This window comes from Procambarus clarkii, chromosome 9 (genome assembly GCF_040958095.1).
Source record: "Procambarus clarkii isolate CNS0578487 chromosome 9, FALCON_Pclarkii_2.0, whole genome shotgun sequence".
In the NCBI taxonomy this organism is placed as follows: domain Eukaryota; kingdom Metazoa; phylum Arthropoda; class Malacostraca; order Decapoda; family Cambaridae; genus Procambarus; species Procambarus clarkii.
Window position 1 is genome coordinate 46,476,249 of NC_091158.1, and position 12,481 is coordinate 46,488,729.

Genomic DNA, 12,481 nt, shown 5'->3' on the forward strand with positions numbered 1-12,481 from the left:
GAAATTACAATATCTTAAATTGAATTGGCATATCTGTTGGAATCATAGAAATGCAAGGAATGAGGACATCTTCACCTTTGAAAGGTCATGTCAAGATTGTTGCTTCTACGACGTTGCTGAATATTTTTTTTACTGCAAGGCGCATGGCGTTGCAAAGCTTTAGCTGATTGATATTTCGCAACATGATAATTGGCAGGCAAATTTTCAATTGCCGTACGTGTGACGGTATCCCTAGCAGATCGAGTGATTTAAAAAATTCTATTGGATAACTAACCACTTCATCTGGTTTCTCAACCGTGTCTACGGACTTGTATCGAGGAATTACAGGTTATGTTTTCCTGAAATCTCCTGCAAGCAATATTAATGCATTCCCAAATAGTCTGATGTTTCCACGCAAATCTTGCATTGATCGATCAAGAGCCTCGAGCGATGTTTTGTGGGCCATTGTGCATTCATCCCAAATGATAAGTTTACATTTCTGCAATACTTTTCACATGCCGGATGCTTTGGAAATGTTTCACGTGGGAGTTTCAATGAATTGCATGTTCAGTGACAATTTCAAAGCCGAAGTAGCAGTTCTTCCAACTGGTAACAATGTCGCTGCTATTCCGGACGATGCAAGAGCTAAGGTAATGCCATTTTGGGATCGAAATGCTGCCAGAATCAATTTAATTAGGAAGGATTTACAGTTCCTCCTGGCGCATCTAAGAAGATTTCTCCAAATCCGTTATTGACAGTTTGAATTATTTGATTGTAAATGCCTTTTCGTTCCAGCGTTAGCTTACGAATATTTGATTGCACATATGACAATAGATCACTCATGTTGTAATTTTGCTCACGACGCAATTCTACATCGAACGAAGCAGCAGCAGATCGATTCGGTGATGGCATTTCCAATTGATTTAGAACTTTGTTCGCGAATTCTAAGCACAAATCTGCTGATTTCAGTAGATTTCTGCTGTGAAATCCATGTTCATATTTGAATTTTCCTTCATATTCGCTGGATAATATCTTCAGCCATGTGCGGTTTATATTTCTCCCATAACTCTGTTGAAGATAAAGGAGAGCCTGTGGTCAATATGATTGCAAACAATGCATAAATTTGATTTGGATGTGACGTGTTGGACGCGTCATTAATGCGTACATCCCAATGTCCGTCGTTCTCCAATAAATTCCGAGCTTGACATGCACTACGGAAAGTGGCATGTGTTACGCCGTTGTCAAATCTCAATGGCTGGAAAGACGTTGGACCAGGCACATTTACCAACAGCATGCGAAAAAAGAAGCATTCATCTTGGTTGGAATGTACGGTGTACAGTCTGCCTATCGTGGTTTGTTTGATTATGCCAGGTTGTCCGTCGTCTCGCTCTCCTTGTTTACGTCGTTCAAATGATTTTCTACTGGCATTCCATGTGTAATACGTAGGTACATCCGAATACAGCAGTGTTTTCGCAAACACGTCATCTTGACATAACATGATGGAAGCAGTTAACGTTGTAGCCGGTGGATTCATAGCTGCTTGTTGCACATTTGCAGCTGTGAAATAAACGAGTTGTCCATTTTCTTCTTGCAAAACAAAAACAAAAAATACTAACGAAATATTTCAATTCAAATGCAGATTAATCGACACAGCTCAATTTCACTGAGCTGTCTTCAGTGCAATTTCACCAATTGCACTGAAGAATAAGAAGAACAGTTAAAAAACGAAATGAAAAACAATAAAAAAACAAATAAGCTATACTCACATAATGAACAGTATGGTAAACAACACAGCTCAATTCCAATGCAACGTCAAACAAAATAATTAAATAAAAATAAAAATAAATCAAAATCTATGAAAATTAAATTTATCAATGCAATCGGAAAATTTGAAATAGAATCGTAATATATTTTGTATATCGTGTGTTGCTCTTACGTGCAACAGATGGCGGTGTTTTTCAAAACATGCATGTTTTTACCTGTCACAGGTTTAGCATCTAAATAGTAGGTATATAAAAACACACCTGTAATCGAATGGAACGTTGTGTAAAAATATCAAAGCAATCGGTGAAAAACTTTCGGAGATTACAGAGTGTGTTGCTCTTACGTCCTACAAATGGTGCTGTTTAAAAAAAAAAAAAAAACATGTTTTTCCTGTCACAGGTAAGGCATGTATATAGTAGGCATGAAAACACTCGCCTATTCATATGCAATGTTGTGTCAAAATATCAAAGCAATCTGTAAAGAGATTTCTGTGAGATATTTTCTACGCCTACCTCCCTTAGGAGGTGGACCTCAAGTATAAAGAACTGCACACGGCAGATATTTCTATTCGAAGCATGAGACCAATAGAAAAAGGAAAAGCGGGAGCAAACCGCCAGGCTTCCACCACTAGGGTGAAAACCTGTCCACATAGGACGCTGGTTCCTCCTAGTTAAACAGGATGTTAAAACCAATAAAAGGTAACCGACGGGTTCTCACAATCAAATATTTGTATTTGATGTGGTGCTATGAATTGGAATTCGAATTCCCAAGAACAGCCTTCATTAAAAAAACATTGCAACAATCATATCAAGCAGAACATGGGTGGAAAAGAATAGTTGAAGGGTTGAAATCAAAGACCGTTATCTATTAACAAAAATAATTTATTAAACAACAAGAGACTAAACTACTACAACATCGAGTTTACGTTACGTTTATGTCCATCCAGTGGCACTATAACAAAGATCTAAATAGTAACAACTCTGGTCCATTGCTGTGTGGCGTTATTATCTGTTGACCTCGTGTTATTATCTGTTGACCTCGCGCTATTAGCTGTTGACCTCGCGTTACTAGCTGTTGACTTTGCATTATTAGCAGTGTGACCTCGCGTTATTAGCTGTTGACTTTGCGTTATTAGCCGTTGACCTCGCGATATTAGCAGCTGACTTTGCGTTATTATTTGTTGACCTCGCGTTATTAGCTGTTGACCTCGCGTTATTAGCTGTGGACTTCGCGTTATAGGCTGTTGTCCTCGCGTTATTTTCTGTTGTCCTCGTGTTATTATCTGTTGACCTTGTGTTATTATCTGTTGACCTCGCATTATTAGCTGTTGACCTCGCGTTATTAGCTGTTGACTTTGCGTTATTAGCTGTTGTCCTCGCGTCATTATCTGTTGTTCTCGTGTTATTATCTGTTGTACTCGCGTTATTAACTGTTGACCTCGCGTTATTAGCTGTTGACATCGAGGTATTAGCTGTTGTCCTCGTGTTATTAGCTGTTGACCTCGCGTTATTAAGTGTTGACCTCGCGTTATTAGCTGTTGTCCTCACGTTATTAGCTGTTGTCCTTACGTTATTAACTGTTGTCCTCGTGCTATTAGCTGTTGACCTCGTGTTATTATCTGTTGTCCTCGCGATATTATCTGTTGAACACGTGTTATTATCTGTTGTCCTCGCGTTATTATCTGTTGTCCTCGTTTTATTACCTGGTAACCTCGTGTTATTATCTGTTGTCCTCGCGTTATTATCTTTTGACATCGTGTTATTATCTGTTGTCCTCGTTTTATTACCTGGTGACCTCGTGTTATTAGCTGTTGTCCTCGCGTTATTATCTGTTGAACTCGTGTTATTATCTGTTGTCCTAGCAATAATAACTGTTGCCCTCGTGTTATTATCTGTTGTCCTCGCGTTATTATCTGATGTCATTGCGTTATTAACTGTTGTCCTCGGGTTATTAGCTGTTGACCTCGCATTATTAGCTGTTGATCTCTCGTTATTATCTGTTGTCTTTGTGTTATTATCTGTTAACCTCGTGTTATTATCTGTTGACCTCGCGTTATTAGCTGTTGACATCGCGTTATTAGCTGTTGACTTCGCGTTATTAGCTGTTGTCCTCGCGTTATTATCTGTTGTCCCCGCGTTATCTGTTGTCCTCGTGGTATTACCTGTTGTCCTCGCGTTATTAACTGTTGATCTCGCGTTATTAGCTGTTGACCTCGTGTTATTATCTGTTATCCTCGCGTTACTAACTGTTGTCCTCGTGTTATTATCTGTTGTCTTCGCGTTATAATCTGTTGACCTCGCATTATTAGCGGTTGACCTCGCGTTAATAGCTGTTGACTTTGCGTTATTAGCTGTTGTCTTCGCGTTATTATCAGTTGTCCTCGTGTTATTATCTGTTGTCCTCGCGTTATTATCTGTTGTCTTTGCGTTATTAGCTGTTGTCCTCGCGTTATTATCTGTTGACATCGTATTATCTGTTGTCCTCGCGTTATTATCTGTTGAACTCGTGTTATTATCTGTTGTCCTCGCATTATTAACTGTTGCCCTCGTGTTATTATCTGTTGTCCTCGCGTTATTATCTGCTGTCATTGCGTTATTAACTGTTGTCCTCGGGTTATTAGCTGTTGACCTCGCATTATTAGCTGTTGATCTCTCGTTATTATCTGTTGTCCTCGCGTTATTAACTGTTGTCCTCGTGTTATAGGCTTTTGATCTCGCGTTATTAGCTGTTGACTTTGCGTTATTAGCTGTTGTCCGCGCGTTATTATCTGTTGTCCGCGTGTTATTATCTGTTAACCTCGTGTTATTATCTTTTGACCTCGCGTTATTAGCTGTTGACATCGCGTTATTAGCTGTTGACTTCGCGTTATTAGCTGTTGTCCTCGCGTTATTATCTGTTGTCCCCGTGTTATCTGTTGTCCTCGTGTTATTATCTGTTGCCCTCGCGTTATTAACTGTTGATCTCGCGTTATTAGCTGTTGACCTCGTGTTATTATCTGTTGTCCTCACGTTATTAACTGTCGTCCTCGTGTTATTAGCTGTTGTCCTTGCGTTATTAGCTGTTGACCTCGCGTTATTATCTGTTGTCCTCGCGTTATTAACTGTTGTCCTCGTGTTATTAGCTGTTGACCTCGCGTTATTAGCTGTTGACTTCGTGTTATTAGCTGTTGTCCTCGCGTTATTATCTGTTGACCTCGTGCTATTATCTGTTGACCTCTTGTTATTATCTGTTATCCTCGCGCTATTAACTGTTGTCCTCGTGTTATTATCTGTTGTCTTCGCGTTATAATCTGTTGACCTCGCATTATTAGCGGTTGACCTCGCGTTAATAGCTGTTGACTTCGCGTTATTAGCTGTTGTCTTCGCGTTATTATCAGTTGTCCTCGTGTTATTATCTGTTGTCCTCGCGTTATTATCTGTTGTCTTTGCGTTATTAGCTGTTGTCCTCGCGTTATTATCTGTTGTCCTCGCGTCAAAAGTTGCTGACCTCGTGTTATTAGCTGTTGGCCTTGTGTTATTAGCTGTTGTCCTCGTGTTATTAGCTGTTGTCCTCGCGTTATTATCTGTTGTCCTTGTGTTATTATCTGTTGACCTCGTGTTATTATCTGTTGACCTCGTAATTTTTGCTGTTGACCTCGCGTTATTAGCTGTTGACTTCGCGTTATTAGCTGGTGTCCTCGCGTTATTAGCGGTTGACCTTGCGTTATTAGCTGTTGTCCTCGTGGTATTATCTGTTGTCCTCGCGTTATTAACTGTTGAACTCGTGTTATTAGCTGTTGACCTAGCGTTATTAGTGGTTGACCTTGCGTTATTGGCTGTGGTCCTCGCGGTATTAGCTGTTGACCTCGCGTTATTATCTGTTGTCTTCGTGTTATTACCTGTAACCTCGTGTTACTATCTGCTGTCCTCGCGTTATTATCTGTTGACTTCGTGTTATTATCTGTTGACCTCGTGTTATTATCTGTTGCCTTCGCGTTATAATCTGTTGTCCTCGCGTTATTATCTGTTGAACTCGTGTTATTATCTGTTGTCCTCGCATTATTATATCTTGTCCTTCCGTTATTAACTGTTGTCCTCGTGTTATTATCTGTTGTTCTCGAGTTATTATCTGTTGTCTTCGCGTTATTATCTGTTGTCCTTGCGTTATTACCTGTTTTCCTTGTGTCATTAGCTGTTGACCTCGCGTTACTAGCTGTTGATCTCGCGTTATTATTTGTTGTCCTTGCGTTATTAGCTGTTGTCTTCGCATTATTATCTGTTGTACTCGCGTTATTAATTGTTGTCGTCGTGTTTTTAGCTGTTGACCTCGCGTTATTAGCTTTTGGCCTTGCGTTATTAACATGTTGTCCTCGTGTTATTAGCTGTTGACCTCGCGTTATTAGCTGTTGACTTTGCGTTATTAGCTGTTGTCCTCGCGTTATTATATGTTGTCCTCGTGCTATTATCTGTTGACCTCGTGTTATTATCTGTTGACCTCGCGTTATTAGCTGTTGACCTCCCGTTATTAGCTGTTGACTTCGCGTTATTAGCTGTTGTCCTCGCGTTATTATCTATTGTCCCCCTGTTATTACCTGTTGTCTTCGTGGTATTATCTGTTGTCCTTGCGTCATTAACTGTTGACCTCCCGTTATTAGCTGTTGACTTCGCGGTATTAGCTGTTGTCCTCGTGGTATTATCTGTTGTCCTCGTGTTATTATATGTTGTCTCCGCGTTATGATCTGTTGTCCTCGCGTTATTAGCTGTTGACTTCGTGTTATTAGCTGTTGTCCTCGCGTTATTATCTGTTGACCTCGTGTTATTATCTGTTGACCTCGTGTTATTATCTGTTGACTCGCTTTATTAGCGGTTGACCTCGCGTTATTAGCTGTTGACTTCGCGTTATTAGCTGTTGTCCTCGCGTTATTATCAGTTGTCCTCGTGTTATTATCTGTTGTCTTCGCGTTATTATCTGTTGTCTTTGCGTTATTAGCTATTGACCTAGCGTTATTAGCTGTTGTCCTCGTGTTATTAGCTGCGGACCTTGCGTTATTAGCTATTGGCCTTGCGTTATTAGCTGTTGTCCTCGTGTTATTATCTGTTGTCCTCGCGTTATAAACTGTTGTCCTCGAGTTATTACCTGTTGACTTCGCGTTATTAGCTGTTGACTTCGCGTAATTAGCTGTTGTCCTCGCGTTATTATATGTTGTCCTTGTGTTATTATCTGTTGTCCTCGCGTTATTAACTGTTGTCCTCGTTTTATTAGCTGTTGACCTCGCGTTATTAGCTGTTGACTTGCGATATTAACTGTTGACGTCGCGTTATTAGCTGTTGACCTAGCGGTATTACCTGTTGTCCTCGTGGTATTATCTGTTGTCCTCGTGTTATTATCTGTTGTCTTCACATTATGATCTGTTGTCCTCGCGTTATGATCTGTTGACCTCGTATTATTAGCTGTTGACCTAGCGTTATTAACTGTTGTCCTCGTGTTATTAGCTGCTGACCTCGCGTTATTAGCTGTTGGCCTTGCGTTATTAGCTTTTGTCCTCGTGTTATTATCTGTTGTCCTCGAGTTACTACCTGTTGGTTTCGCGTTATTAGCTGTTGACTTCGCGTTATTAGCTGCTGTCCTCGCGTTATTATCTGTTGTCCTTGTGTTATTATCTGTTGTCCTCGCGTTATTAACTGCTGTCCTTGTTTTATTAGCTGTTGACCTCGCGTTATTAGCTGTTGAATTGCGATATTAACTGTTGACGTCGCGTTATTAGCTGTTGACCTAGCGGAATCACCTGTTGTCCTCGTGGTATTATATGTTGTTCTCGTGTTATTATCTGTTGTCTTCGCGTTATGATCTGTTGTCCTCGCGTTATTAGCTGTTGACTTCGTGTTTTTAGCTGTTGTCCTCGCGTTATTATATGTTGATCTCGTGTTATTATCTGTTGACCTTGTGTTATTATCTGTTGACCTTGCATTATTAGCTATTGACCTAACGTTATTAACTGTTGTCTTCGTGTTATTAGCTGCTGACCTCGCGTTATTAGCTGTTGACCTTGCGTTATTAGCTGTTGTCCTCGTTTTATTATCTGTTGTCCTCGCGTTATTAACTGTTGTCCTCGAGGTTTTACCTGTTGACCTCGCGTTATTAACTGTTGACTTCGTGTTATTAGCAGTGGTCCTCGCGTTATTATCTGTTGTCGTCATGTTATTATCTGTTGTCCTCGCGTTATTAACTGTTGTCCTCGTTTTATTAGCTGTTGACCTCGCGTTATTAGCTGTTGACTTTCGATATTAGCTGTTGACCTCGCGTTATTAGCTGTTGACTTTGCGTTATTAGCTGTTGACCTCGAGTTATTAGCGGTGTTCCTCTCGTTATTTGCTGTTGACCTCGCGTTATTAGCTGTTGACTTTGCGTTATAAGCTGTTGTCCTCGCGTTATTATCTGTTGTCCTCGTGTTATTATCTGTTGTTCTCGAGTTATTATCTGTTGTATTCGCGTTATTATCTGTTGTCCTTGCGTTATTACCTGTTGTCCTTGTGTTATTAGCTGTTGACCTCGCGTTACTGGCTGTTGATCTCGCGTTATTATTTGTTGTCCTTGCGTTATTAGCTGTTGTCTTCGCATTATTATCTGTTGTCCTCGCGTTATTATCTGTTGTCTTTGCGTTATTAGCTGTTGACCTAGCGTTATTAGCTGTTGTCCTCGTGTTATTAGCTGCGGACCTCGCGTTATTAGCTGTTGGCCTTGCGTTATTAGCTGTTGTCCTCGTGTTATTATCTGTTGTCCTCACGTTATAAACTGTTGTCCTCGAGTTATTACCTGTTGACTTCGCGTTATTAGCTGTTGACTTCGCGTAATTAGCTGTTGTCCTCGCGTTATTATATGTTGTCCTTGTGTTATTATCTGTTGTCCTCGCGTTATTATCTGTTGTCCTCGTGTTATTACCTGTTGACCTTGTGTTATTATCTGCTCTCCTCGCGTTATTATCTGTTGACTTCGTGGTATTATCTGCTGACCTCGTGTTATTATCTGTTGTCTTCGCGTTATAATCTGTTGTCCTCGCGTTATTATCTGTTGAACTCGTGTTATTATCTGTTGTTCTCGCATTATTATATCTTGTCCTTCCGTTATTAACTGTTGTCCTCGTATTATTATCTGTTGTTCTCGAGTTATTATCTGTTGTCTTCGCGTTATTATCTGTTGTCCTTGCGTTATTACCTGTTGTCCTTGTGTTATTAGCTGTTGACCTCGCGTTACTGGCTGTTGATCTCGCGTTATTATTTGTTGTCCTTGCGTTATTTGCTGTTGTCTTCGCATTATTATCTGTTGTCCTCGCGTTATTAATTGTTGTCGTCGTGTTTTTAGCTGTTGACCTCGCGTTATTAGCTGTTGGCCTTGCGTTATTAACTGTTGTCCTCGTGTTATTAGCTGTTGACCTCGCGTTATTAGCTGTAGACTTCGCGTTATTATCTGTTGTCCTCGCGTTATTATCTGTTGTCCCCGTGTTATTATCTGTTGTCTTCGTGGTATTATCTGTTGTCCTTGCGTAATTAACTGTTGTCCTCGTGTTATTAGCTGTTGAACTCGCGTTATTAGCTGTTGTCCTCGCGTTATTATATGTTGTCCTCGCGTTATTATCTGTTGTACTCGTGTTATTATCTGTTGACCTCGTGGTATTATCTGTTGACCTCGCTTTATTAGCTGTTGACCTTGCGTTATTAGCTTTTGACTTCGCGTTATTAGCTGTTGTCTTCGCGTTATTATCTGTTTTCCTCGTGTTATTATCTGTTGTCCTCGTGGTATTATCTGTTGTCCTCGCGTTATTATATGTTGACCTCGCGTTATTACCTGTTGACCTCGTGTTACTATCTGTTGTCCTTGCGTTATAAACTGTTGTCTTCTTGTTATTAGCTGTTGACCTTGCGTTATTAGCTGTAGACCTCGGGTTATTATCTGTTGTCCTCGCGTTAATAACTGTTGTCCTCGTGTTATTAGCTGTTGACCTCGCGTTATTAGCTGTTGTCCTCGTGTTATCTGTTGTCCTCGTGTTATTATCTGTTGACCTCGTGTTATTATCTGTTGACCTCGTGTTATGATCTCTTGACCTCGCGTTATTTACTGTTGTCCTCGTGTTATTAGCTGTTGACCTCGCGTTATTAACTGTTGTCCTCGTGTTAATAACTGTTGTCCTCGCGTTATTAGCGGTTAACCTTGCGTTGTTAGCTGTTGTCCTCGCTTTGTTACCTGTTGTCCTCGCGTTATTAACTATTGTCCTCGTGTTATTAGCTGTTGACCTAGCATTATTAGCTATTGACTTCGCGTTATTACCTGTTGACCTCGTGTTATTATCTGTTGTCCTCGCGTTATTATCTGTTGTCCATGTGTTATTACCTGTTGTCTTCGCGTTATTATCTGTTGTCCTCGCGTTATTATCTGTTGAACTCCTGTTATTATCTGTTGTCCTCGCATTAATATCTCTTGTCCGTGCGTTATTAACTGTTGTCCTCGTGTTATTATCTGTTGTCCTCGTGTTATTATCTGTTGTCCTTGCGTAATTAACTGTTGTCCTCGTGTTATTAGCTGTTGACCTCGCGTTATTAGCTGTTGTCCTCGCGTTATTATCTGTGGTCCTCGCGTTATTATCTGTTGAACTCGTGTTATTATCTTTTGACCTCGTGTTATTATCTGTTGACCTCGCGTTATTAGCTGTTGTTTTCGCGTTATTATCTGTTGTCCCCGTGTTATTATCTGTTGTCCCCGAGGTATTATCTGTTGTCCTCGCGTTATTAACTGTTGACCTCGCGTTATTACCTGTTGACCTCGGGTTATTATCTGTTGTCCTCGCTTTATTAACTGTTGTCCTCGTGTTATTAGCTGTTGACCTCGCGTTATTAGCTGTTGTCCTCGCGTTATTATCTGTTGTCTTCGTATTATTATCTGTTGACTTCGTGTTATTATCTGTTGTCTTCGCATTATTATCTGTTGTTCTCGCGTTATTAACTGTTTAACTCGTGTTATTAGCTGTTGACCTCGCGTTATTAGCAGTTGACTTCGAGTTATTAGCTGTTGTCCTCGCGTTATTATCTGTTGTTCTGGTTTTATTATTTGTTGACCTCGTGTTTTTATCTGTTGACCTCTCGTTATTAACTGTTGACCTCGCGTTATTAGCTGTTGACCTAGCGGTATTAGCTGTTGTCTCCGTGTTATTACCTGTTGTCCTCGTGTTATTATCTGTTGTCCTCGCGTTATTACCTGTTATTCTCGTGTTATTAGCTGTTTACCTCACGTTATTACCTGTTGACTTCGCGTTATTTGCTGTTGTCCTCGCGTTATTATCTGTGGTCCTCGTGTAGTTATCTGTTGACCTCGTGTTATTATCTGTAGACCTCGCGTTATTAGCTGTTGACCTCCCGTTATTAGCTGTTGACCTCGCGTTATTATATGTTGTCCCCGCGTTATCTGTTGTCCTCGCGTTATTAACTGTTGACCTCACGTAATTAGCTGTTGACCTCGCGGTATTAGCTGTTGCCCTCGTGTTATCTGTTGTCCTCGAGTTATTACCTGTTGACCTCGTGTTATTATCTGTTGACCTCGTGTTATGATCTCTTGACCTGGCGTTATTAACTGTTGTCCTCGTGTTATTAGCTGTTGACCTCGCGTTATTAACTGTTGTCCTCGTGTTAATAACTGTTGTCCTCGTGTTATTAGCTGTTGTCCTTGCGTTATTAGCGGTTGTCCTTGCGTTACTAGCCGTTGACATCGTAGTATTAGCTATTGTCCTCGTGTTATTAGCTGTTGACCTTGCGGTATTAGCTGTTGACGTCGCGTTATTAGCTGTTGTCCTCGCGTTATTAGCTGTTGACCTCGCGTTATTAGCTGTTGTCCTCGCGTTATTTGCTGTTGACCACGCGTTATTAGCTGTTGTCCTCGTGTTATTAGCTGTTGACCTCACGTTATTAACTATTGTCCTCGTGTTATTAGCTGTTGACCTCGCGTTATTAGCTATTGACTTCGCGTTATTATCTGTTAACCTCGTGTTATTATCTGTTGTCCTCGCGTTATTATCTGTTGTCCACGTGTTATTACCTGTTGTCTTCGCGTTATTATCTGTTGCCCTCGCGTTATTATCTGTTGAACTCCTGTTATTATCTGTTGTCCTCGCATTATTATCTCTTGTCCTTGCGTTATTAACTGTTGTCCTCGTGCTATTATCTGTTGTCCTCGCGTTATTATATGTTGTCCTTGCGTAATTAACTGTTGTCCTCGTGTTATTAGCTGTTGACCTCGCGTTATTAGCTGTTGTCCTCGCGTTATTATCTGTTGCCCTCGCGTTATTATCTGTTGAACTCCTGTTATTATCTGTTGTCCTCGCATTATTATCTCTTGTCCTTGCGTTATTAACTGTTGTCCTCGTGCTATTATCTGTTGTCCTCGCGTTATTATATGTTGTCCTTGCGTAATTAACTGTTGTCCTCGTGTTATTAGCTGTTGACCTCCCGTTATTAGCTGTTGACTTCGCGTTATTAGCTGTTGTCCTCACATTATTATCTGTTGTCCCCGTGTTATTATCTGTTGACCTCGTGTTATGATCTCTTGACCTCGCGTTATTTACTGTTGTCCTCGTGTTATTAGCTGTTGACCTCGCGTTATTAACTGTTGTCCTCGTGTTAATAACTGTTGTCCTCGCGTTATTAGCGGTTGACCTTGCGTTATTAGCTGTTGTCCTCGCTTTGTTACCTGTTGTCCTCGCGTTATTAACTATTGT

General features: G+C 40.6%; 1 protein-coding gene across 1 annotated transcript; it reads right to left on the minus strand.

The window, feature by feature from the left end:
* Positions 1–991: 991 nt before the first annotated feature.
* LOC138362924 (uncharacterized) lies at positions 992–1,513 on the minus strand. Its single transcript, XM_069321504.1, has one exon. It carries the CDS (start codon positions 1,511–1,513, stop codon positions 992–994), a length of 522 nt encoding a protein of 173 aa, XP_069177605.1.
* Positions 1,514–12,481: the final 10,968 nt, after the last annotated feature.

Coding starts and splice junctions, on each gene's coding strand:
- LOC138362924 (XM_069321504.1), bottom strand. CDS start 1,513: ATGAATCCACCGGCTACAACGTTAACTGCTTCCATCATGTTATGTCAA.